At 43.0% G+C, this 27,290-nt stretch overlaps 1 protein-coding gene across 17 annotated transcripts in view; it reads left to right on the top strand.

Moving 5' to 3' along the window:
• FHOD3 (formin homology 2 domain containing 3) overlaps positions 1 to 27,290 on the top strand; it is a 411,645-nt gene that overhangs the window by 296,819 nt on the left and 87,536 nt on the right. For 8 of the 17 annotated variants that reach the window (XM_074352248.1, XM_074352262.1, XM_074352250.1 and 5 more), the window contains 2 exons: positions 5,347 to 5,460; positions 23,700 to 23,834. In XM_074352248.1, the coding sequence (XP_074208349.1) occupies positions 5,347 to 5,460; positions 23,700 to 23,834 (249 nt within the window). Of the gene's footprint in view, positions 1 to 237; positions 313 to 5,346; positions 5,461 to 23,699; positions 23,835 to 27,290 lie in introns of all 17 variants that reach the window. The other 9 variants (XM_074352245.1, XM_074352246.1, XM_074352247.1 and 6 more) reach the window with 4 other exon arrangements.

Here is a 27,290-nt window from a genome sequence, read left to right on the forward strand (position 1 = left end):
AGGTAAGTTGCAGAAGAAAATTCCGTCGGTTTGAATTACGGAGCTCTTTTGTTATAAAACAATTACTGAAAGTGGATTTTTGCACGTAACGGTTTATAAAAATATGCATGGTCTGTCAGAATCGATACATCTCACACCCATCATTCTGGCACGGGGTCTCTGTGGACCTGCGGGACGTGGCGAGGGGCTTTGCTATCTTCCACGCAGCTCTGAGTGGAGTTTTCCTTCCTTTAACAGTGGCTCTGACTCTGTCCATCTGAGCGCGTATTCCGCCTCTGATCCTTACAACTTCCGGTCTTTCTCTTCTAATAGGTGGGTGTCTTTCTGTTTCCTTTTCCGTTTCTATAGCTTTCTGCTTTTATTCTAACATATATGCATTTTTCCTTCAGTCATTGCTCTAGCGTCCCGTGAGACGGCAAACAATTGCAATTTGAGCTCACTTTACAGACGTTAATAAGATCACGTGATTTGGGGGGAGGGAATAGCTCAGTGGTATAGCGCATGCTTATCATGCACGAGGTTTAATCCTAAATTTAATCCCCAGTACCTCCATTAAACAAACAAACAAACAAACCCAATTACTTCTCCCACCCCCCTGAAAATAAATTAAAACCACAAGGATAAAATACTGGGCTTAAAAAAAAAAGCCTTAAAAAAGATAACATGATTTAAGAATGGACACCTCAATGATTCTTATGCAAACTGGAGGTGGGACAGAGGGAGGGAGGTGTGCAAATCAAAACTGCGCAGGGAATTTTAGCAGATGCTTGTCAGCTTGCCTGTGTGCCTGTCCTTCACTGTTGCCTGGATCAGGGACTCTGTACAGACTAGGGAATGGGGAACACAGGATGTGAATATTTTAAACAATCAATTGTCCAAAATCAATAATTGATACTACTGATGGCCACCCTTATGCTCAGTAAGAATAATAATCACTAATATTTATTGAGCATCTCTTAAGAGCCAGGCCTTGTACTTTCCATGAAATTAGCACTTTAAGGTATCACTTAACCCTTAAGAATTGATTGTATTACCAGCCCTTAATTTCAGGGAGGCAACTAAGGCAAAGAGAAGGTAGGTGAATGGGGAGTGGTGTCCACCCCAGGCTGCTGTCCCAGAGTCTGGTGCTAATGTGTACGCACTTCCACTGTGGCCTCTCTTGTAGGCAACCTGTCACTTTCTTTCCTGTGTGGTTTCATCTACATAGTAACCCCTCCCACTCGGCCCTGACCCTGGCTGCCCCCAGCCAGGGGTTCTTCGGTCTAGTCCTTGTCAGTAAGATGCTTTTGCCTGAGTCTGTGTTTGGAGGACCCTCAGCCTGGGCCCAGACAAGAAGTTATTTGAATGAAAGTTGGGGGCATCTAGTCCCGAAGGGCAGTGCTTTCACGTGACAAAAGCAGCCAATCAGTACAGGTGTCATCTCTCCCATCTAATAAGCAGAAGACCTAGGACTGGGGCTCATCAAGCAACTTTTGTTGCTTTCCTGCAACCTAAAAGAACGTTGAAACTTCTCTCAGTTTTAAGTAGCCTGTCTAAAGTTTTTTTTAATCAGGAGTCTAAATAGTTGCACAGGATGTAATTTGTTTATTATATATGTGCTTTAAATTTGCCTTTTTTGCGGGGGGGGGGACTAGATTTACTTATTTCTTTGTTTTTTTTTTTTTTTTTTTTGATGGAGATACTTGGGATTGAACCCAGGACCTTTTGCATGCTAAGCATGTGCTCTACCACTTAAGCTATACCCTTCCCCTGCTTTAAATTTACTTTTGTCAAAACCTTGGGGCTTTGGATTTAACTGATTGAATGATGGAAAATTCCCACTATGCCCAAGTGGCAAAGCCAATCAGTCCTCAGTCAAATGAAACTTAATTTCTGTCACAAAAAAATCTGATTTCATGTTTCTGTTCAAATAAGCTAATATGTGTCCCCAAGATACTAAGATACCTGTCTCACTCCTGGGGGCTGATTCCCAGGTAGGCTAGCAGGCAGGCAGGCAGGTAGATCAGCCCCGCTCTGAGTTTGTCCCTGGATGGATAAGCGCCACCTCCTCCTTCCTCACTGTTTCATAAGGAATTCCCCTGGAGCGATGCTTTCCCATATTATTGCTTTGCCTGGCACCCTGCAGGTTTACAGCTCAAAGCAGTGCCCCACGCTGATTCAGCCTGGGTGAGAATGTTCCTCTTTTTTCCTAAAAGTGGGAGGCAGTTGTGGACAGGGTGGTTGGGGAAGGAGAACCCGGAGGCCCTCGGAGCAGCCACGGGCAGATCCATGTTAAGAAAGAGCAGCCATGGAACTCGAGGGTCTGAAAATTCTTTTCCTCTTATTTCCAGGATGGCGTTGTGTACCCTCAGGAGTACATGACCCCCAGTTGGACACCTCCAAACTCCAAGTTCTTTGCCAGTCTTTTCTAGGTTTAAATTTTTGAGGTTATTGTGATCTTTCACATAATTTTTATGGAGCGCATCCAGTGTAGCTCTTCTGTCCTCCAGGTACAGTATCTACGTGCAAGTTAGGAGCCGCACATTTGACTGGAAGAAAAATACCTTGGCAACCGCATCTTCCACAGCAGGGTGGTGGTAGCCCGTGATGATTTTCCTGGTGATGGTCTTACAGCCTCTGACAGGGCTTTCCTGGGACCCAGGTCCCTCCCACTTGGTCTCCAGGCTTCATTACCCCTTATATTCCTGGGGGATGGGAGCAATGGAAACATGGAAATTGCCAAAATGAATAAACACATAAATTGAAGAAAGCAGCCACGTGCTTGTGAATGAGGATTGGCTTCGATTTAACTGAGAAAAGTTTGCAATTTCAAAACCATTTGGCAGGAATTTGAATACAGTATCAATATTATTTGTACCTCCTAATTTTCTGACGTTCACTCACCGTGGTTTCCACAGGTCTGTCTGGCCACAGACTTGACTGCGCAGTGGTTGACTGCAATTGAATGGGTTATGATACAGACCAACCAGTTAGTCATTAAAAAGAATTTTTTAAAAACACGGACAAAAAGCGCTGCGTGAATCGAGCGAATTGTGTGATCCAGCTAGTTTGGCTGAAATTGAGAAGCAAAGTTGGATAGAACACGAGGTCATCGGATTAATTGCTCAACCATCAGAAAAACCAAAGGAGGAGAAATCACGCTATGTGTTTTATTTCCATAACGTCACTGAACCATAATTTTAGTAAAGTAATCCTGTTAAAGCATTCTCTGGGATGTCCACTTTTGGTCGGAAAGGGGACTGTTTTAGATGGTCGCTCCGTGTCCAGGCAGCTGGGAGGCGCAGGGCTGAAGCTGGGGCTCAGGTCCCAGGGGCAGCCTCCCTCCCTCCAGCCCAGCGCCCGCTGCCTGCTTCTCCCCCTCTTCTTTGCTCCTGAGCCGCTTCTCCCTCCTCTGTGTCTTCCTCTCTTTTGTATGTTCTCCCTCTTTGCTTTTCTGTATTCTCTGTGGCCTGCAGTTTGGGGGCCCTCTCTTTTAATTTTTTTATTGAGGTGTAATTGACATAACGTTATATTGCTTTCAGGTGTATGACATAAGGGTTCAATATTTGTATCATCGGGGACCCCCTTGAAAAATCAAGCCAGCACCGACTTGGAGACACAGTTAACCTGTTAGACAAATAGAGTGCTGGATTTTTTAAGGCAAGAGAAAATGAATTCCCAGAAGCCAAATCCCATGGAGGTGGTGTGTTAACAGGGGAGAGTGATGGGGTAACACTGTGAGGCCTGAGTCCCCATCTGCCTGCTAGGGTGCCTGGTGCGAGCACTGGCTGACACATAATACCAAATAAATAAGAGCAGCAGCCAACACACCAGACTTAGCAACACAACGTAGATTTGGGGTAATATAAGTGTGTTATTTCCCGTTATAATAATGTGATTGATTAAGGAAAACTGAAATATCACTTCTGTATCCCACTTTTTAACGTAGATGACCTTTTTTTTTTATACTTTCTTCTACACATAGTTTTTAACCTTTAAGAATATTTTTTATAATTGTGATCACACTCGGTGTATAACATTGTATCCTGATGTTACATGCAGTATGTGTGTATACATACACAAATATTATAAGTATTTGCGATGTTACAACCTGGCAACCTTTTTAATGATTGCATCCCAGTCCATTGATGATATGATATGTCATACTTTCTTACTTTCTGGTTGGGTGGTTTCCAGTTTTTTTTTTTTTTTTTTTTTTGCCATGATCTCAAGGTTTCAGTGAGTAACTTTCTGCATGACAATTTTGGAATAGAAATAACCATAAGGTCATGTTAACTTCCCCAACATAGACTTGCTCGGTCAAAGGATATCCACATTTTGAGGTCAAATTGCTTCCCAGAATGGTTAGTACTGATTTCTGTTGGTTGGAGTTTGGACCAGATTCACTGTGTGCAGGAATCTGTGTGAGTTTGTATCGTGGTGACCCTGGGGCCCCACACACCCCAATACAGTGTCCTCACCAGTTAAGAAGAAGCAGTCGTACCTGCCTTGTTGCTGAGTAGGCTGTGAGGAAAAGCTCTCTGGATCTCATTATTTGTAGTTTATCAGGAATGTCTGCTTCACACAAGGCTTTCAAATAATAATTTGCTGTCTGGGAATGCAATTGAATGGTGCTATCTAAATACAAGTAGGTAGCTGAAAAACTGCTGTTCTGAAAAACAGAAAGAAAGCTAGAATTTTGCAAATCCTGAAACTTGTCAGAGATGACTGGGAAGTGATAAAAGCTCATTTAAACCTAGTGGCTATAATTTCGGTTCTGAAGAAATTTACTGGATGAAAACTTTGGAAACATGCACCTCTAAGAAGTGGGCCAGTCTAGAAGGTCTGGGGAAAGTTTCTCCTTAATTGCTGAGCATGTGATGAGATAACGTTTAACGGATGAATTGACTTGGAAACACCTAAAGCATTTTTAATGAGATGTTTCTTTGGCCAATCATCTGTTATTTTCTACAGACCTTTGAGGGAATTAAAGCTAATTGTGTCCCCATGAGAGACAAGAAAATCTTCATGATTTGATTGAAAATAATTTGGATTCTTAATTTATGTTAGCAACTTGTTCTGATGTACATGTAAAAAAGAAAGGAAATATGAGGGTTTTCTTTAAACCCTTTGTCAGCATCCCGCTGTCTGACAGTTTTGGACTCTGGGAAGCTCTCTAATGGGAAATAATCAAAACAAAAAAGTTAGTAAGTTTCTTTAAGCTGGGGTCATCACGAACATTTGCTAGCATTTCCAGACCTGTTCTTCTTGCAAATGAAGACAGTTTGCAGAGTGTTATTCATTTATTGACTTGTAATCATTTCTCTGCTCCTTCCTGCCCCCAACTTAAACCTCTGCCCTCTTTAGATACAGCAACTTTGGCAACAACTCTCATCACTCCTCAAGGCCCTCGTCTGGATCCAGTGTGCCCACCACCCCCACGTCATCTCTGTCACCGCAGCATGAGACCAGGCTGGAAAGGTGGGTTTTATAAGCAGCGTGGTGATGGCTTCCCTGTCCTTAAGTGAAGGGAATCAGTTTGCTTAAGAGTGCCTACAAGAAAAGTATAAAAAAAAAGGTACCAATTTGTTCTGGAATATTTAAGTGGGAATGTTTTGATTCACCCCTTAAAAACTGTTCTAGATTTTGTGTAAACCCTGCAATTTGTCTTATACACATTAGTTTTCATCTGTGAATGGTTCATTCTATGTAAATCAGGAGGTGGTGGGCCCATTAAGGTGTCGTGTAATTAATCAAGGATCTGCTGGAAGAGAAATGAATTGTAATGGGTCTGTGGAAGGAATTTAACTTGGCAAGAGTATTAATTAGACCACCAGGAATCAACTGATTATTACTCCCAGGCACGAGTGATTGCACAAGGATGTGTTTACAAGGGGGAAAAAGTAAGACCTGTAATTTTAGAACAATTAGAAACAGTTACCCTTATATGGCCAGAGTGCTGAGTTAGAGGAGACTGGCTCGGCTTCCAATTCACTCACTGGGAAGTTATTTAATCCCTGAGGGTAAAGGCTGATTATGCCAACCTTTACCTTAGAGGGTGGTTTTGACGAGCAGATGGAAACAGTACACAGGAGAGCGTGGTGTAAGCCCCACCGTGTGGGTCCACTGGGAAGTGACAGTGTGGGATGATGAGATGTAACTTCTAGCAGCTAGTGATTGACTATAAATTGATCTCTTCAAATAAATTTCCAGTCCCCTTTATTCTTTCTTCTCCTTCTGGGACCCTTATTACAAGTAGATCGACACGCTTTATGTTACCCCAGAGGTCCCTTACATTGTTTTCATTGGCTTTTCTGTCTTGTTCTGATTGAGTGATTTCCATTATCCTGTCTTCTAAATCACTTATTCATTCTTCTGCGTTATTTAGTCTGCTATGGACTGCCTTTAGCTTGGCTTTTATCTCAGCAATTGAGTTTCCTGATTTTAATTGGCTCCTCTTTGTAATTTCTATTTCCTTTTTACAGTATTCTGCACGTTGAGCAAAAGTTGAGACATGAGCGACTCGCAGATGTCATTTGCCTTAAATCCTGAATTTAAAACAAATTAGATCTGTATTCCACATTCTAATCGTCTCCTATGTATTCTGAAGCATGTTTTGCTGAGTGCTGCCAGTGATTGGAGGTTTGGCTGGGACTCAGAGACCCAGGTAGAAGGGTTGTCCAGGGTTTGCCTGGCCACACATCACCTTTAATTTCTAAGATGGGGCCTAAACCCCATGGTGTCAGACTCCCAGATTCTACAGTCCCGTGTGGTTATGGGCTGGGTGTATTTGGGCTCAGTTCAGTCTTGGTAAGAAAGTAACAAGTTGATAACCCTGAAGACACTCTCTGTCCTTTGCCCTGGAGCACCGCTTCTTGGGATCAGCTGAGATTGTTCTCCCAGAGAGGTCACCTTTAAAAGAGGACCCTTGTTGTATGGGATGTGAGATTTGGGGCTAAAGAGAGGAATATTATCGTCTGACTGGTACTGCATCACACACCTTGAACCTACTAGGCTGCCAGCTTCTCGGGAGCAGGGAGCTAGGCTCCATTCATTGCTGTGTCCCCCATGGTACCGGGGGCTGGGCTGTGGCACAGTTGTGGCTGAAGGATCTGGGTGAATTATCCACTTATTGGTTGGCGAACAGTTTGTCAGTCCCTGAATTTGAGAAGTTACAAGGACAGGATGTCTGCAGGTTTCCCAGGCCCTGGCCTTTGGGGGAAGTTGTTCCCGGGCCCTGACAGGGAAGCCCCAGCCTCAGACGACTTCCTGAGCCCTGGAAACCCAGGTGTAGTTTGAGCTGGAAGTTCCAAGAGGGCAGGTTCCCCCAAAGGACTCCTGTCCGTGTCTCCTTTCCCGCTGAGTTTGGCTGAGTGTTTCCTGGGGGTGGTTGAGGGATTAAATGAGGGAAGGGGGGCTGGACCCCAGAGAGCCTTGAGTGCCCTGGGGGGAGACTAGTCTTCATCCTGAGACCCTGGGGATGTAAGGTTTTGAAGCAGCTGGTGATGCACTCTGACTGGTCAACAGTGCAGAAGGAGCCAGTAGGACGAGGCTACAGGGACAAGGGCCACCAGAAGCATTGAGTCCCAGAGAGGGAACCATGCCCAAGAAGGGCAGGGGCCTTGGGGCTTGAGAGGAGCAGTGGGTTTGGGGAGATTAGCTGCCACCTGGAGGGTGGCAGCAGGGGAAGCAAAGTGAGGCTTCAGGCTTACGGGAGCCTAGGGATGTTAGAAACAAGGAAGTGGGAGAGAAGATACTGGAAGAAAAGCAAATTGAGGACGGAGATGTCCATCTTGTGACATGCAAGGCATGAGGAGTCTGTCTGACACCCAGGAGATGCTTGGGGAGCTGGGGAGGTGAGGACTCAGTGGTCCTCGGCTGGAAGAAGGCACTGGGTCGAAATCCCTCAGAGGGAGCCTGCGCGCTGAGACCCCGTCACTGGGGACCAGCATGGTTAGGAGCCTCTCCTGTCCTAAGCTGCCTGTTCTCTCGTCTCTGCATTTCTGCCAGGGGAAATTCATTACCTTGGCCATCCACTGTATCCATAGCAAGGACAGCTTCAAAGAGTTTCTTATTTCCTTTACATTTGCATGTTTTTTCCCCCCAGCTCTCACCACCTGCAGCTTTGAAGAACCATGTAAAGCATCACTTGCAACATCAGATGTGCATTTTCATTAAGACCAGGGAGCCGCTCGGTCTGGCTGCACCGCTGCATCTTACTCTCACCTTGGTAGCTTACATTTTGTGACTGTAAAAAGAGAAAAGTAAGAGGGGCCCTCCAGTCCCAGTCATGTTTGGACACCACCCCCCAAACATGTCAGTTGTATTTATGATAATGTATACTTTTTATACAGTGTAAGTTTTTCTTTTTCCTATTCAGCAATTCTTTGGATGTCTCCCATAATCTATTTTTACCTTTACAAATATTTTCTGCCTTACTAAGAGACATGGTTGCTGTTACTGAGGTATATAGTTCAGTATGACTTGTAAGATTTATGGTTGAGATGTTCTGTATGCCCGTAACTATTGAAGCCCAAAAGACCAGCTCTTAGGAGAAACATGGAACTATTAGGAACAATTGCATTTCTGCAGTGAGAACACACATCTTGTGTCTGAACACCCCTGACTGATAAACTGCCCCACGGGGCCCCATGCAGTACTGGGGGAGCTCTAGAAGTCCATTGCTTTGATTTGGAAACAGGACTCACTTCTCTGAAGTCCTAGGAAGATCAGGCCAACTGAAACACCCCTTCAGGCAGGCCAGCCCACTGTGGAACTGCACCTGGGCATCATTGTGAGCTTGGGATTTTCCATGTTTCTCCCAAGCATGTGAGCGTGTTGGATGTTAATAAAAACTTGGAATCATAAATTGACCTAGGAAGGAAGAACTGAAAAAGCAATATACAAATTAAGTCAAGACAGGGGTATTAAAACGAATCCATCTCCACATCTCCTATTACAGCTTCGTTTATAGGCTCCTTTAGAAACTGAGAGTGTAGCATTAATTTTCACGAAATTGCAACTTGAGTTGTGCCAAAACAAAACAGAATAAGAAAACCAGAACTATTGGCAAAGGCCCTCGGGGATACAAGATGCAACTGTTTAATGAAAGCAGACTTTAAAAATACTTCAATTTTTAAAAATGTGCTTTTGGAGTTGAAACATTCTAAATATTTTCCTTTGGGGTAGGGTGGGTATAGCTCAGTGTTCGAGTGCGTGCTTAGCTTGCACGAGGTCCTGGGTTCAATCCCCAGTACCTCCACTAAAAATAAATAAATAAAAATAAATATTTTCTTTTTCAAAGAAAACAAAGTTACAAGAATAGTTGAACCTTTCATGTTCAAGTATTCCAATGAAACCAGTGAACAAGCAAACAGCAGTCGCAGCCTAGTAACTTTGCAGCCTCGGGTGGCTGGGAAAGGCCAAGCTTGTTCTCTGTCCATCCCTGCGGCGACATCCCCATCTGGTGGGCCTCTCCGGAAGTGGCGGCTGGAGGCTGGTTTGGTGTTGTGACCGCAGTTACCGAGGGAATAGGAGGGGACATTAAGTCCAGTGTCTAGGGCTGAAGGTGCCTAGACAATCAGTCTTTGTGCTGGGGCTGGAGCGGGCTCTGGGAGTGAGCCCGCCCACGCTTTGAGAGGCGCATGGGCCGGGGAAGACGCTCAGGGCTCAGTGGGAACACCTTGGAGGACCCGCCGGCCCAGGCTTTGAGAGGCCAGGGAGGACTTCCCTGTGGACCTGTCAGAGTGTGCCGTAAGCACTGATTCTGCCCTTTCCCCCTTATGGCAGTGCCACTGTCTGCTGTGAATGACCATCCCCTGCCTGCTTCACAGACTAAAGCCAAGAGTCCTTAGAAGAGTTCGGGCATTGTCCGCCTTGTATAGTCATCCCAGCAGTTTCTCTGACTTCCTGGGAGACTCTGAGCCCAGATATTAGTAGTGATACCTCCTTTGGGAATAATAAGGGATGAATAAAGGATGCAATTTTTAGTTGTACCGTATGACTGTTTATATGAGCTTTGCATGTACACAGTGTAACATTTAAAAGGTGTGAGGGATGTGCAAAGTGAAGCTTCCTTCTGCCCAGTTACGCTCCCCAGAAGCAACCTCCTAGCAACTTCCTATGTGTACTTCCAGAGATAGTTTATGTTTATATCAGCATAGATGTGTTTAATATATCATTTTAATTCTTTTTTTTAATTAAAAAAATTTTTTTAGTTGAAGTATAGTCAGTTTACAACGTTGTGTCAGTTTCTGGTGTACAGCATAATGCTTCAGTCATACGTATACATACACATAATCGGTTTCGTATTTTTTTCATTGTAAGTTATTACAATAGTTCCTTGTGCTATAGAGTAGGACCTTGTTGTTTATCTAGTTTATGTATAGTAGTTAGTATCTGCAAATCTCGAACTCCCAGTTTAGTCCTTCCCAATATATCTGTACACAAACAGTGACACACTGCACAAATTATTTTGCATCCTGCTCTTCCACCTAAAAATATATCTTGGTTCTCTTTCCGCAGCAGTTCTTGTAACTGTTGAGTTCTTTTTAATATTTTTTTCTCCGAGTACTGCCTTCACCTCTCCAGTCCCGTAATGGTGGGCCCTAATCTTTTGCTGTTAGAAATGATACTACAGTGTAATTCTTGTCCGTGTGTCATTTTGCACGTGTGATTAGCTCTAGGAGAAAATCCTAGAAGTAGATTGAGTAAGTCAAGTGTTTGTATACAATTTTAAACTTTGATTGATTTTTGCCCCGTTGCTCTTCGCGAAGGTTGTCCCGGTTTTGGGTGTCGGCCACAGCGCATGCGAGAGCCTGTTTCCCCACGCCTCTGCCAAAGAGGTGCCATTCAGCTCCCCAACCGTCGCTCACCTGGTGGTGAAGAGTTGAAAGTCATTAAAATTTAAATTCGCATTTCTTCTTTTGAATGTGATTGAGCATGATTTCATATGTCCGGACACCTTTAATATTTCCTTTGCTGTGAATTTTCAGTTCATGATCATTGAGTTCTTTTTCTTATTCAGGTGTACAGATTCTTTATAACCTGCAAGAGAAGTGGCAATTATTCTCTGCAGTCATTGGTCCTTTTACAACGTTTATGGTGTTCTTACCATGCAGAAAAATTTAAATTTTTTGTTTCAAGTTGATTAATTTTTTTATGTCCTGGGTTTTGTGTTCCTCAGGAGGAAAACCTTTTCTCCCATGGTTTCTTCTAGTATTTCTATAGCTACAGTTTTCACAGGGCAATATTTTATCTATCTGGAAGTTATTTTGGCATATGGGGTGAGGCAGAGATCCAAGTTACATTTTTTTCAATTGTTTGAGTACCACTTAGTGAATAACCCATCATTTCCCTATCGATTTGTCACATACTAACAGGAATATAGGCTCGTTTTTGTGTCTGTTCAAGCCGTTCCCATAGGAGCATCTGCCATCTCCTCTAGTGCTCACCTCCTCTGATGGATCAACCATTCGCCGTTGTCAGGAGTCCTCCTTCCTCCCAGTCTTTGGCATCTGACTATGTCATGTGCTACCTTGAAACAGTCCTGCTGTTTTTGTCATCTGCTGTTGGAGAGTTTTGTATGGTGATTGACATTGCTGGAATAAAGAGTCTGGGAATATTTGGGGAAGCTGGGACCAGCATCTGGGACTAGGCGAGTGGGAGCCTGCCGTGCTGAGCTCAAGCCCCTCTGAGAGATCTCACCTTCTGTGATTTTGCCTGCAATACTTGTCTCCACCACCGATATGGTAACTCCTTCCTCTCAGTGAAGGTTTCCATGCATTTCTGGCCTATTTTCAGTTTCTTTCGCTCTTGTAGTTCTTAGCTGCTAACAGGTCCATTGGCCAATGCCCTGGGTATAATTTGCTGGTGCCCATGTCCCCCTCATCCTGATTTTCTCCTCCGTGTGGGCTGCTATGTGCGGATCTGGGCACTTGTGTGTTCCTCCTGTTCTCGTCTGCCTTGATTTTTATTATTTCCTGCCTTCAGTAGTATCTACATATGCCTGGAGGTTCTACTTGTCTGGTTTTCCAAATAAATGATCCGTGTGTTTTTCTGGATCCCAAATGCTTGCAGGTTGTGTTCCATCACCTGATCTCCACAGTGCTTTTTAAAAAATGGTGTCAGTGGAGTTAAGAGCTCCATTGTCCCATGGGCTCTAGTTAAATTTTTATTTTTAATTTAAGTGGATCAGAGTAGATTTAAAAGAAACAGCCATCACCGAGAAAATTCTGAATAGCGTATGAAATAAGATAAAAGGCATTGCCTTTCTTTGTGATCATAATTGTTGGCATACAGTCCACAACTGCAACAGAAGGAAAAGGTACCAGTGGGGACTGACTCCCTACCATTCAAAGATGCTGTGTGCCCCTTGTCCAGTGCACCAAGCAGGCTTCCTACCTGCCTGCTGCTAGTTCCTGAGAGCAATCTTGTTACAGACAGTGAGTTCCTGTAAGGCACAGTGTGGTCCTGATCGATTGATGTGTTACATCCAGAGTGCACGAGAGGAGCAGCACTGGTCTGTTGATGGAGTGAGTTTGCAGCAGAGTCTGCCCCCTGATGGCAGCTTCATGCAGTGACTGTGGTCGTTAGGGAACCTGGGCTCTGCGTCAGCCTCCTCCGTGTGCTTTGGACCCGACTCCTTCTCACCATCCCTACTACCATAGATTTAGTTTGGGATTTATGCGTGCCTGGAATATGTATTGCAGTGACACATGTCTTCTATGCTTTCTGAAGTACAAATCTGAACAGGTGGCTTTTCCTGCTTAGAAACTTTGAAATCCTCCCACTACGCGTCCGTGAGCCTAACCTGATGAACATCACGGATGGGATCTCTCACATTTGGGTCCTGCATGTACCTTCCAGTTTCATCAGCCATCAGCATCCTGATCCTCACTGTATTTCAGCCCCGCGGAAATGCTCCCAGGCTCTCCTGAGGCCCCTTCCTTCATATTTGCTCTGCCCTCTGACCAGCCTCCTCTCTTCATTCAGTCGATGCCATCCCATCCTCCAAGATCTAAGTCATGACATCTGTCCTGTAAAACTCCTCTGACTTCCTCAGGCAGAATGAATTGAGACATCCTTGTGGGTTCAGAGACCTCTCTTTCAGCTCTCAGCCCTTTGAATCACTGTGCGTTTATCCTTTTCTTTCTCAAGTGGGGTCCCCAAACTTACAGTGGTCTGAGGTTGCGCACCTGGGTTCCACGAAGCCATGGGATGGAGATGGCTCACCTTTCTGGACCGGTCATTTTATCAACAATTCAGGGGAAAGATCCTTAAGGCAAGCAGGACTGGAGAATCCACGTGCATGTGAATTGCGAAGATAAAGTGCTTTTGCAGGGAACCCCTTTCGGCTGGTCCCATGTTCCTTTTCGTCAGCCTAATTTAGGGCTGCTTTGCTCTTGGGTGGCAGCCATCTCTACACCTCTCCTGCGTGAGATTCCCCAGCCTCCTGCTCCCTGCCCTGGCCTCTCCTTCTTTGTTCAATAACCAGGCAAACAAGTACATGGAGAAGTTTTAACCTCTTCTAATCCTGTTTCCTTCCTTTGGTAAGTGGGATTAGAATAGATTTTTTAAAAAATCAGACAATTCTCTCTTCCTTGTTTACATTTAGAGGGTGTCTCTAGCAGCCATAAGAAGTATGCATTGTCATTCTGTTTGGAAGTGAGAACATTGCGAAATTGTTCATTGAGAGTTAGGTGAGATCTGGAACAAGGAAATGCAAGTGTCAGTCATTGAAATAGTGCAGATGGAACAGCTACGCCCACAGAACTGTGGACACTCACAGACATTCTGTGCTGTGACCAGAGCCGTGGGCCATCATCCCTGCACGTGCACCCTCTCCTAGTGGGACAGAGAAACCCCGAGAGCCAGGTTTCCACTTCTCATTGGCTACAATAGTTTGGCACTGGGATTGTACAAAAATCATAGAGTGAAAATGGGTAGGAAGGTAGCGGGGAAATTTAGATATTCATTCAGCAAGTATTTATCAGGTGCTCACATGCGCCACCTGTGCTGGTGTGGGAATCCAGCATTGATCGAGTCAGACCCTGTCCCTGACTTCATCGAGCTTACACTCTAGTAGCAAACGGAAGACAAGCAAACTGTTAACAAATAAAGAATTTCCACTGCGGTAAACACAGTAAAGAAAATGAACCTTCATAGAAAAGTTGGAGAGAGAGAGGGGCCGTAACGTGGGGAGCCTAGCACAGGTGCTCCGTCCTCATGACGGGCACCTCTGGTAAGACGTCTGGGAAACCGAGTAACCAATGTAAGACCAGTGGACTTTGTCCCTAGTTTTGCCTGGTGGGAGGGGAGGGGGTTTGGGGAGGGAAGGTAAAGAGGGAGATTGAAAAACAGAATGAGTCCACATCTTTCTTCAAATCATGATCCTGATGATCTGGAAGAGTTGGGAAGACACGTGGTGCTCAGAGGAGAGGCATTCGGCCTGGAGTGGAGAGGAAGAGAGGAAGGTGGAAGGGAGGGGCTGGGGGCCGTCAGGGCCTTTGGAAGCTGCCAGGAGAATGGTTTAATTATGGAGCCAAATACAGGTGGACCTGTGACAGGAGAGGACTGACCTTCCGGCTGGACAGCTCACTTGGTCTTAGACAGGAGGGTGGGGAGTGAGGGGAGTGAGGGGGAACGGACAAGAACTGCTCTGGGCCTGAGATCGGGGCCTTCAGGAGGGCAGGCGGACAGGCTGAAGCGTGATGCCTGCTTTTGAGATTTCCTCTTGATCATTGGTTTTAAAGTTTGACTTTTATATGCCTTGACGTATTTTTGTCATGTTTCGTGTGTTTGGGGCTTGTTGAAATTCTTGGATCTGTGGGTTATAGTTTTTGTCAAAATGGGAAAATTTTCAGTTCTCATTTCTTCAAATTTTGGGGGTACTTTTCACTTCTCCTTTCTTTCAGTGACTCCAATTGCACATATATTGGGCACCTTGAAGTTTTACAAAGTTTATTAGCATTCTGTTGATTTTTTTTTTTTTTGTCTTTTTTCTCAATGTGTCTCATTTTGAACAGTTTCCACTTCTGTACTTTCAAGTTTGCTAATTTTTTTTCTCAGGTGTCAATCACCTGTTTCAACTGGGGTCTTTTCTTAATTGAAGTCTAACTGACATACAACATTATAGTCATTTCAGGTATACAGCATAATGATTGAACATTTGTATTGATTGCAAAAGGATTGCCATCGTAAGTCTAGCTATGATCTGTCATCACACAAAATTCCAATTTTTTTTTCTTGTGATAAGAACATTTAAGATTTACTCTTTGAGCAATTTAAAAATATGCAGCACAGTTACTGACTGTAGTGAGCATGCTGGACAGTACATCCCCATGACTTATTTATTTTGTATCTGGACATTTGAATCTCTTAATCTCCTTCACTATTTCACCCAAACCCCACCCTTTTTCTCTGGCAACCACCAATCTGTTCTCTGTATCTATGAATTTTTTTTTATCGTGTTTGTTCATTTGTTTGGTTTTTCTTAGCTTCTACCTGTGAATGAGATTATATTGTATTTGTCTTTCTCTGCCTGACTTATTTCACAAAATCCTTCTATGTTGTCACAAATGGGAAGGGTTTGTTCTTTTCTATGGCTGTATAATATTCCATTGTGTGTATCTAGAGCACATCTTCTTTATTCATTCATTCATCAATGGACATTTAGGTTATTTCCATATCTTGACTATTGAAATAATGATGCAGTGAACATAGGGGTTCATATGTCTTCTCAAATTAGTGTTTTTGTTTTCTTCAGATGAATACCCAGAAGTGGAAGTTTGAGGTCCTATGGTCATTCTATTTTTAATTTTTTGAGGAACCTCCATATTGTTTTCCACAGTGAATGCACCAATTTACATTCCCACCAACAGTGAACAAATGTTCCCTTTTCTCCACGTCCTTGCCAACACTTGTTCTTTCTTGTCTTTTTGATAATAACCATTCTGACATATGTGAAGTGATATCTCACTGATGATTAATGAAGTTGAGTGTCTTTTCATGTGCCTTTTGGCCATCTTTATGTCTTGACTGGGCTCTTTTTTATACCTTGCCTGTCTGAACATGTTAATAGTTTCTTTAACTTCTTAAATCTATGGACTATAGTCATAATAACTTTTAACATTCTAGTCAACTAGTTCGATCTTCTGTGTTATCTCTAGATTGTCTTCAATTGATAGATTTTATTTCCTCTTTATGGGCTGTATTTTCCTAATTATTTTCACGCCTGGTCATTTTTTAATGGATGCCACACCTTGTAAATGATCTTTTTTTGTGTTCTGGTAGATATTCTTCAGCTTTGTTCTATGACGAGGTTAATTCAGAAAGCTTGATCCTTGCTGGCCTCGTGACTTTAGCTATGTTAGGCAGGACCGGAGCTATGTTGAGTCAAATATTTCACCACTGCTGAGACAATACCCTTTCTACAACTTTAACTGATGCCCCGATCCTGTGGCTTCTGCTTCTCCCAGCTGCATACTCCCTCCCCACCTTCCAGTTCAGACTGCTGGGTGCAGGGCTATGGTGAGCTCAGCCTTCTCCACCAGAAGCCTTACAACCCACTGCACAGCTTGCCTTGGGATAAGCTGCCTTCAGGGCAGGAACCCACTATGCATTCACTCGGCCGTTGCCAGGGCCACAGGGTCCTGTGCAAAAGGCATGATCTCAGCAGGTCATCGTGTGTTTCCCCCTGAGAGAATGGGTTGGGGATGCAGACACACTGAGATTAGCGTGTACAAACTGCTTTGACCAGACACATCCTGGTTACTCAATAGTTAATTGACTCATCAAGTTGACGAGTCATGCAACTCTTCTAAGTGCCAGGACACAGAGACAAATGAGAAGGTAGGATCTGGCCCAGAAACTTGGACTGCCAAGAGGAAATATAATAACATATATGGAAGTGATACAGACCACACTTAGGGTAGCAGTCATTTCTAGGAAAAAAATGAAAAAAACATTTCTGCCGACACACGTACTGTGGCAAGTGCTGCAGGAATGGTGCTTCACTCAGTACCAGTGGTGTGGGGACGGGGGAGGAACAGGTCAGTACCGGGGCTCTGGCCTGACAGGCCTGTTCAAAAGCCCAGCTCTGCTGCTCCATCCTGAACTTAACTGCTCTTTGCCTCAATTTCCTCATCTTTTATAAAGGGGATAATAAAAGAACTTAGTACAAGATGTTGTAGGGATTAAAAGAGCCATTTCGTGTAAAATAATTGGCACACTGTACTGTCCCCATAAATGTTAACTATTATTACCAGCCATATTTCAGTGCAGCTGAATTCCTGTTCCAGACATCCTAGTGAGGGAGGCTTGAACCAGATGCGATTTCTGGGACAGTTCCTGGAGCCTGTTACAGGCAAGATTAAATATTGTAATTCCTCTCACTCAGAGTCTATCATCTGCTCAGTTGCAAAATCTCTCTGGCCTCTGGCCACTTGCGTTCTTAAGTGGCTTCACTTGGTTGCAACTGCCTTGGGTGTAACTGAGATGACTTCAGCTTTCCAGGTGCGTTCGGGGTGGCACGCAGTCCCGAGGATGGACCCAGCTGGTGGCTGTGATGGGAAGGTTCAGATCAAATCCACAGCCCGCTCTAGCCCCTCAGGCTGCGGGCTGCCAGTGTCATGTTCCAGACCTGGCCTTGGGGACCGCAGCTCAAGCCTTCCCCTGCATCTGTAGATTTTAGACCCCCCAACATAGAGTGATGTCTGCCGAGTGCCTGCTATCACTCAGGTGCTCTTCTAAGCACACTCATACATACACCGTCATGTAAACCTGTTAGTTCTTCACGAGTTGGAAGTATTATTATCTCCTTTTTACGGACAAGTAAACTGAGGCTCAGAGAGGTTAAATGACTGGCCATATTCACGTTATCTCAATCCAAAGCTTGTCCTCAGGCTGGCCGAGATTAACCCTTGCAGCAGTTTCCAATCGCTGTGGGCATTTTCCTGAAAGATTTAATAGGAAAGATAAAAATCTGTTAAAGATGCCTTTATAAAGAGAAACATTTACCATACTAGCTTGAATTTTGGTGTTTGTTTTGTTTTGTTTTGTTTTGTTTAACAGTGATTTGGGATATTCCGTTCATATGGTTTGATGCATCCCAGCATTGGTACTACAGGTGAGCTTACTTCCAGAAACAGGGTTTATAGGACCAGGGTTTATATTCTCACATCTTGGGCTTCTCTCATTAAAGGGAGGCCTGGGGAAACTTAATTTACTAATATTATATTTGTGACTCTTTGTTTCCAGAGGGGCCAAAGTGGTTTATGTGCATCCAGAACAGACAGGCTCACAGGGTGCTTTCACTCTCCCTGCCGCTCCAGGGGTCTGGATTGGGGCCCCCAGGAGAGTGGACCTTGAACTGGGGGAGGCGTTTCTGCTTCGTTTGAGGGAAAGAGGAACTCATCCTCACTGCTTTGTGTTAGCAGCTCAAATTTCCATTCTTTTCTTTCAGAGCTGAAAGTATCAAGGAAAGAGGCTCCACGTGCTGTGAACGCTGCCTGTGGTGCGTTCACTGGTTTCCCCTGGCCTCACACGATCGGCCTTTGCAGGGTCTCAGGGGACAGGATCATGGGCATTTCCCTTCCTGAGAGGCGCCCGGTGGGGCTGGGGGGATGACAGCATCTCCTGGACAAGATGGAACACTTCGCTTTCCCAAGTTCTAATACCATTCTGACATTAAACAAGCTCTAATATTTCCATTTGAAACAAGGAAACGATGTTAATGTTTGATGTACAGAAGGTTCACTGTGACCTCATTAGTACAGCCACTAATGACCCATCATTAAGTTGTTACGTATGAAGTTTCTCCAGAAGCAAGCTGATGTATTTTAAAGAACAAACTAAAGTCAGAAGTGGAAGGGAAAAATGGCAGGGTCCTTATTTCCCCCCTCACTCAGGAGTGTAAGCCAGCAAGCTCACTCCTCTCTCCTCCCTCTGCGAAGAGAACTCAAAAGATGAAGACCACCACACAGGCAGGCTGGGAGCTGAGCTGAATCAAATTTGCCTAAAATAATTCTCCTGTGTGGCGTACCTTATTTCTTTGTTTTGTTTTTAAATTCTGTTACTGGACATAACTTTTAATGTTTAGCTAGCTTGGGGCTTCAAAGATAGTTGATATTAACTCTCAGTTATTTATGTACCCAAGAAGGACTTTTGATTGTTAAAGAGAGCTAGGATGACTTTTAAAAATGTATTCCAGGCTTACAGGAAATTGTAGATCCCTACAGAAAATTACAGAGCAATAATGAACATTATATATAAAGTTGAAGCCTTGATCTCTTTTCTTCTTCCCTAGAGAGGACCACGACTGTGAACTTGGTGTTTATCATTTCCATATACGTCTTCTAATATATACATAGCCCTAAGTGGTGTGTGGCTTTGCTTTTCATGTATTTAAACTTTAGAGAAATGATAGTGTTCGTGTTCTTCAAACTATATGTCACTATCAGTATATTGTGCTTTTTAAGAATCATCCAAGTTAGTCTCATTCATTTTCTCAGGTATAGGGTATTCCTTTGTACAAATACACTGTAATTTATTTTGTTTTCTATTTATAGATACTTACGTTGTTTCTACTTGTTAACCATTAGCAGTACAAAACAGCGTAACATACAGTATTCTTGTAAATGTCGTCTTAACCCATGAGGAAGTTACTCTCTAGTATAAACCTAGGAGTGGAATTGCTGGGTCGTAAGATATGCACATCTTCAAATGTATTAATTTTTTCTCTGAAATGATTTATCAACTTAGCCTCCCAGAAGCAGTATCTGAGAGTTCTTGTTGTCTGGTTTGGTGCCAATGCTTAGTTTCTCAGGCATTAATCTTTGTCAGTCTACAGTCTGAGAGGTGTGAGACAATGTATCTCTCTGGGTTTAGCTTACATTTGCTTTCTCTGATTTCTGGTGATTTCTAGTTATCATTCATGTATTTGTTGGCTATTTAATTTTCTTCTGCAGTGAATTGCCCATTATCTTTTGCTCATTTGTCCATTTTTCTACTGAATAATTTGTCTTTTTCATACTGATTTAGAGGAATTCTCTTTGTATTATGTTTATTAATACTTTATGGTTTACGTGATGTAATTAGCTTCTCCCAGGCTGTGGCTTTTCTTTATCCTTATGTAATCTTTCACTGTATACAAATTTAAAATTTCATATATGCATCTGTATTAAATTTTCCCTTTTCAATTGCCCTTTTGGGTTTCCGGTCTAAAAAATTCTTTTCTGTCCTAGAAGTTGTAAAGTTTGGCTTTTTACATTTTTCACTTAAGCTTCCCAGAACTTATTTTTGTGTTTGGTGTGAAGAAGGGCCAACTCTGTTTTACTAATAATTGTCTCAGCACCACTGATTACGTGGTCCGTTACTTTCCTAACAACGTGTGATGACACGCCTATCATAAATCAGGATTCCACGTATGTGTGAGTCTCTGTCACTCCATGTTTCTGTTCTCGCACCATGACCACATTCACACTTGATCATTGTGGTTTTAGATTGGGCTTGAAATCTGGTGGGGCCAGGGACCTGCTTTGTTCTTACTCAAAATTGTTATCCTCAGACCTCAGTTCCTCCATAAAAATTTTGGAGCCAACTCTTTACGTTCCATGTAAAACCCTTTTGGAATGTTGAATGGAATTGACTTGGAATTGTATTGGGATTGTAGAGACTGAAAAAAGGAATTGGCATTTTGACTGTAATGAATCTTTCTATATGTGACTGGGATAGAGTTGTCAAGTTTGGGTCTTTTAATAAAGTTTTATAAAGATATTTCATAGAGTTAGTTAAGTGATTCATAGTTACGTTATGGTTAACTTGGTAGGTTTCTGCTGATATATGAAACTACAGTTGTTATATGTACATTTTATATTGAGAAGCCTTGCCAGACTCTTATTAATTCTAATAACTTGTAGATTTTCTTGTATTTTCTATATAGATGGTATTATCTGCAAATAATGGCCTTGTATTTCTTTCTCTTCCTTATGCTTTTTTTGGTTTTGTTTTTCTTATCTTGGTGTCCTGGCTCAGACCACCAGAATAATGTTAAACACAGGCAATGCTGGGGGTTATCCTTGTATCGTTTCTAATATTAAACAGCTGTTAGTGTTTCAGCATTAAGAATGATGCTGAGCATCGCTTTTATGTTTTTTAATTTTTAAAACTATTTTTATTGAATTATAGTCAGTTTACAATGTTGTGTCAATTTCCAGTGTAGAGCACAATTTTTCAGTTATACATGAACATCCATGTATTCATTGTCATATTCTTTTTATCTGTGACCTAAATTTTCTTTACTAAGTACCCACTGTCAGGTTTTAAAAGCTCTCTTCTTTTCCTAAGAATAATCAATTTATTCTATTCTTGCTTTTGAAATTGTCGAGTTGACCCCTCATTATGCTTGAGAAGAAGCATCCTGAAAATCTTGACACGTAGTCTTTTCATTATAGTACTCTTTGAATGTTTCTAATTTTCTTCTTTGACCTGAGTTAATTAGAAGCATTTAAAATTTTCCCAGTTATGTAGATTTTTCAGATTTATCTTGTTACCTATTTTTAACTCAGTTGCATTGTGGTTAGGAAGGTAGCCCACATGAAAACAAATGTTGGTTTTCATCTGTGAGCTTGAGTTTTGTGGCAGGATTGATGGTCAGTTTTTGAATAGTGTAGTTGAGAAGACTGTTTTCTTTCCTTTGGGGCAGCAGGCAGTATGTGTTCACATGCTAGATCGAGCTGATTAATCAGGTAAACACATCTATTAGATCCATGACAGTTTCCGTCAATCTCTGTGCGAGAGGCATAGGAAACCCTTCACTCTGATTGTGAATTAGATTTGGCTGCATGTAACAGAAAAATAAATGAGTAACAGTAGCTTAAATAAGATAGAGGTTATACAGGGTAGTCTGGACTTTGTTTACGTGAAAGATAAATGAAATCCTCTCTATGCCCAAGGATCCAGGGTTGATGTAGTACCTCCCTAGTGAGTCTGGAGTATACGATTTGGCTCCTCCCTCCCTGTAGCTGTTAGGGATGGTGGTTCCTTCCCTCTGCTTCTCCTCCGTCTCTGACTGATAGCCAGAAGCACCTCACTTTTTCTAGGGAGAACAGCTATGGGACTTATGGCTAGATGTGTGTGATTTAAGAGTCACATCTGTCTCCGTACTAGGGGGCCTTGTGTTCCCCGCCAGGCAGGCATGTTATCATAAAATTCAAGTAGGCTTTTACCCAAGCTGTATGTCAGAAATATTTGTTTTTTTTTTTTTAATTGAAATATAGTCAGTTACAATGTGTTGACTTCTGGTGTACAGCATAGTAGTTCAGTCATACATATACATATATATATATATATTTGTTTTCATATTTTTTTCATTATAGGTTACTATAAGATATTGAATATAGTTGCCTGTGCTATACAGAAGAAATTTGGGTTTTTTTTATCTATTTTATATATAGTAGTTAGTATTTGCAAATCTCAAGCTCCCAATTTATCTCTTCCCACCCCTTAACCATAAGTTTGTTTACTATGTCTCTGAGTCTGTTTCTGTTTTGTAGATAAGTTCGCTAGTGTCTACTTTTTCTTTTTTTTTTTTTTTTTTTTTTAGATTCCACATATGAGTGATACCATATGGTATTTTTCCTTCTCTTTCTGGCTTACTTCACTTAGAATGACGATCTCCAGATCTATCTATGTTGCTGCAAGTGACATTATTTTATTCTTTTTTGTGGCTGAGTAATATTCCATTGTATAAGTATGCTATGGCTTCTTTAAGAAATATTTGTATCTTAACTTAGAAATTTATTTTCCCCAACAGGTGAAGGCCCAATTGTCCATAACAGATTTTGTTTATTATTCCCCAGAGGTCTGGCAGACTCCTCTCCCCAGCTAACCCTCTTCTTTATTTTCCACGTAGTTATGCAATTTTACCTTTTCCCACCCATTCTCCTGACTTCACATTTCCTGGGACACCCTTGTGGTTCGTCACTGAGGCCTTCCCCCCACTGACCGTCCTCATCACACTGTCACCCCATCTCCAGTGAACAGGCCGGCTTGTCTGTGGGATGGTTCCAGGAGTCGAGTGCTGTCCGTTGAACAAACTGCCTGTTCTTGGATGCTTCTTGACATGGAGTGAAATTTCCTTAATTCCATTCAGATTTCAGACCATTGCTACCTTTTCCTCCTTATCTGTCATTACAACACCTCGTTTTAAGATGACAATTATGTTGATGAAGTACATTGAGAAACTTGCATATGGCAAAATATTTTTAGTCCATGTAAGATGGAAAACGGTTTCAGACTGAAGGTTGGTTCCAGCTCATCAAAGGCTTACCATAGGCCAAGTTTAAAATGTGTGTGCACGCACACCTGTGTGTGTGTGTACGGAGATGGAGAACATGCATTTATATTTTGTGTGTGTTCCTGAGATGCTTTTTGATAATAACAGCACCCATTATTGATGACTGCTAATATGCCAAGCATGTTGCTTGGTATTTTATTATGGCTAATCGCCTTTTTGTCCTCTTACCACATAAAGCAGTTTCCTTATCTCCATTTCCAGATAAAGATCTTGAAACAGAAGACCTGAGACACACAGTAATCTCCCCCGTGCGTTACCTAGGTGCTAGCAGGCCCTCAGTCCCAACCAGGGGCTGACCGATTCCCACATCAGTACTTTGAATCCTAGGCCAAGCCACTCAAACGGTAATTTATTGTATCTTCAGGTCATCACTGAGTGGTCTTCTCACATCATCGTTTAAGCAGCACCAAGAGTCCTTGGCAGCGGAGAGAGAGAGGAGGAGACAGGAGAGAGAAGAAAGGTTGCAGAGGATAGAACGGGAGGAAAGAAACAAATTCAAGTAAGAAAGATCTTTAAGATTTTTTAAATGATGAGCTGAAACTTAAAGCACACGCCTTCGCCGTTGTGTATGGTTAATACTGGCGTTAAAGCGTTCGGAATTAATATGCTTGCTTCAGATGCTGTCTCTGTTTCCAGGGAACAGCAAGAGGGTACCTGGAAAAGGTTATATCTGGTTTATTGTGGCCTGTCTTCCTTAAACCATATGGCAGGAAGCACAGCCAGCCAAATTCAATTAAGGACGTGTGTGCTCCTGGGTCCTTCATTATCTAATATGGTCTCATCCAGGCCTTCCTGAACACAGAGAACCTAATTGTCTTCATCTGCCATTTCCCCTGAAGCTACTCATGTTTTATTCACATTCTACTGGATGCCTAAAACAAGATGCCTGTCTCCCTTTCTGGTTTGTTTCTTGCTCCCTGTAGCAATATTTAATAGGTTTTTGTAAGCAATGATGTTTCCTCTGTGGGGAAGAGAAAGGCGTTGTGCTGGCTACTCCCAGCCCACTGCCCCCTGATCTCCTTGGTCTGTGTCCAGCTCCAGGGATGTGTTCCTGGGTGTGGCCCACTGCAGCTCCCACGTCTTGGCCTGTCTGGATCCAGTGTCACTTCTTGTCTCCTCCAGCCAGACCAGCTCTTCCCTCATCCTCCTGGTCGACCTCCTAACACTCCACTCCCTGGGTTCATGCTGGGCAGTGCTTTTTAAAATGCTGAACACTTGCTGTGTCTTTTCTTCCACATTTCATTACTTCCCTCTTGCGTCCCCCGCTCCTCCCCTCTCCCTCCTTCCTCTTCCCATTTCTCTCTCCTGTAGCATCTACACTCTTTCTTCTTTTTATTTCTTCCCGTCTCCATCTCCTGTTTCCTCAGTTCACGTTCTTTGACAATTTCCCCTCAGTTACTCCGAGTTAAATCTAAAAAGAATATCAAACATTGTCAGTGAGGACTGGCAGGTTCAATAATGTTTTCTCCAGCCACCAGAAAGAGGATGTGTAATCGTAGAGATGATCAAAACGTGAGCCGAGTTGTGAACTTGCCCTAACTTTTAACTCACTGCTATAAGAACACAACTTTCCCAAGTCTGTGGGTGAAGCTGTAAGAGGGGGTTAGTGGGCTGTGTGAAGTAAACCCACATCATTCTCACACCGTATGTAATGGTGCGGTATACCTTGAGCTGTCAGGTTTCTGCCAGAGGATATGTGGAAATGCCGGACCTGTAAGCACCGTTTCTCCATGAGGCAGCTCTGGAAGTCATCACTTTTGGAAAGACCCATTTGTAAAACCATGGGAACAGGTTAAGTGCTTCCTGATTCAGGGCTTTCTGAGAGGTTCGTGTATTCTACCACCAAAGGGCAGCAGAGAATCTGACAGAAACACATGGAAAAATTCAAAGATTCACTTACACATCGAAAGATTTTCATTGAAAACCTGTAAAACAGGGAGCCAGTCCTGGGGAGGAGGGAGCCAGCACATCCCGTCCTGTCTCTTCTCCTTGGTCACTCTGTGCATCCGTAAATCACGGACAGATGTAAAGCGTGGAGCTCTGGAAACTCTGAACTGTAAGAGGGAGCAGGTGAATTGGGGGATGGAGGCTAGCATTCAAAGTTCCACCAAACCCCCGAGAGTTTACCATTTTTCCTCTCCAGTATCACATGGCATGTACTCAAAGGCATCCCCAAAACCAGAGGCCCACACCAGGTGTGAACTGGAAGAGCTCTAAGAGAAGGCCTCTCTTTCTGGACTGAGGAGCAGCACAAGGAATTCCTGAGGGTCAGAGAGTTGACAAATCTCTTTTTTCCTTCGTTTCTTCTCTCTACCCCAGCCTCCAAGCGATATTGTTGCAGAAGCATAGTGAAGGCAGCAGTGTCCAGGCAGGGGGCGACAACTCTGAGGGAGAGAACCCTTCCTGTGATCAGAAGAGCAGACTCACAAGAGCTGTAGACAAATCACCATTTTCCTCTCCGTGTCCTCCTGCCGCATTGCCCCGTATGCAGGTGGAGTTACTGAAGGTCCGCAGCAGAGCAGGGAAAATAAAGCCTAAGCTTTCTGGCCAGAGGACCAAGAAAGGAGACTCAAAGAATCCAGAAAATGATAGGAAAGTCACAAAGAGTAGAGAGAACCAGAGAGCAACCCTGAGCTCATCTCCAGCCTGTGCACGCATGGCTCAATGCCTAAACAGCATGCCCCAGACTTCAAGAACTAAGTACAGAACACAGCACCGGTCAGGTCCCAGGCTGGCCCCTGGGGGGTGCACACAAGCGCCTGATATGAATAGCACTAAGAACGTTTGAAAACTGAGCTAATATTGGAACCAATATCAGAAGACAGTTAGAACTTGCAGGCTGAGCCCATCTTAGTTGATTGCCTGCTGAAAGAAAATGATCAAGGTTCTTCATAGAATTTAAATAAGACCCAGAGTTTAAAATAAGACCCAGAGTTACAGAATATTTAAAAAGTACAGAATGCAGTCCAAAACCACTTGTCATACACAACCCAGGGACATCTGAAAAGGAAAAGAGAATCAAAATATGCTAACCACAAAAGGGACATAGATGCTGTCATTATCAGACAAAGACTTTAGAGCAGCTGTTATACACATGTTCTAAGATGTAAGGGCAAATACTTTTGAAACAAATGAAAAGATAAGTCTCTGCAAAGAAATAGAAGATGTAAAGAAAAGGCAAAATGGAAATACACATAGAACTGAAAAATACAATAACCAAAATAAAAAATTCATTGAATGGTTTTAATAGCAGAATAGAGATGAGAGAAGAAAGAGTCAGTGAATTTGAAGATAAGACAATAGAAATTATCCAATCTGAAAAACAGGACAAAATACTGGAAAAAATGAACAGTGCCTCACAGACCTGGGGAGCAATAGTACATCTAGCACTCATGTCCCTGAAGTCTCAAGAATCAGCGAGAGTGCGTTGCAATACACATTCAGCACACACGCTGGCAGAGTGAGAACTAGACCCAGGAAACCTGTCTTCAGAGACCGTGCTCATAACTATCCACAGTTTTCTCTTGGTTCCAAAAGGATCTCACTTGTCATTTAAGAGCACAGAGAGATCCTGGCAAAATAACCCTTGTCCAGGAAGGAATGCTGGCCATCAGGACAGACTGCACGGAACTATTAATCACGATGACTGCAGTTCCATCCTGAAAATCTGAGTATGTCAATGAAAAGAAATTCAAAAAAGAACATAGGAAGCGCTTTATAAAGCGGCCGCTGGGATCACCCAAATGCCTGACCCTTCATCAGCCACTCGCTCACGCTCCTTGTGCTTTTTTCTTTGTTAAGCATTATTATCTGTTGTGACTTTTGTTAGTTAAGTTTCCCGTGTTATGGGAAATATTACTTCTAGTGTGGAAAGTGCTGAGGATGGATGTTCATAAATGATAACGGATTTGTGTCTGTGTTGCTTTTTCTCCCCGTCGTCACCTGCTGTAGTTGC

The sequence above is a fragment of the Camelus bactrianus genome, chromosome 24 (genome assembly GCF_048773025.1).
Source record: "Camelus bactrianus isolate YW-2024 breed Bactrian camel chromosome 24, ASM4877302v1, whole genome shotgun sequence".
Taxonomy (NCBI): domain Eukaryota; kingdom Metazoa; phylum Chordata; class Mammalia; order Artiodactyla; family Camelidae; genus Camelus; species Camelus bactrianus.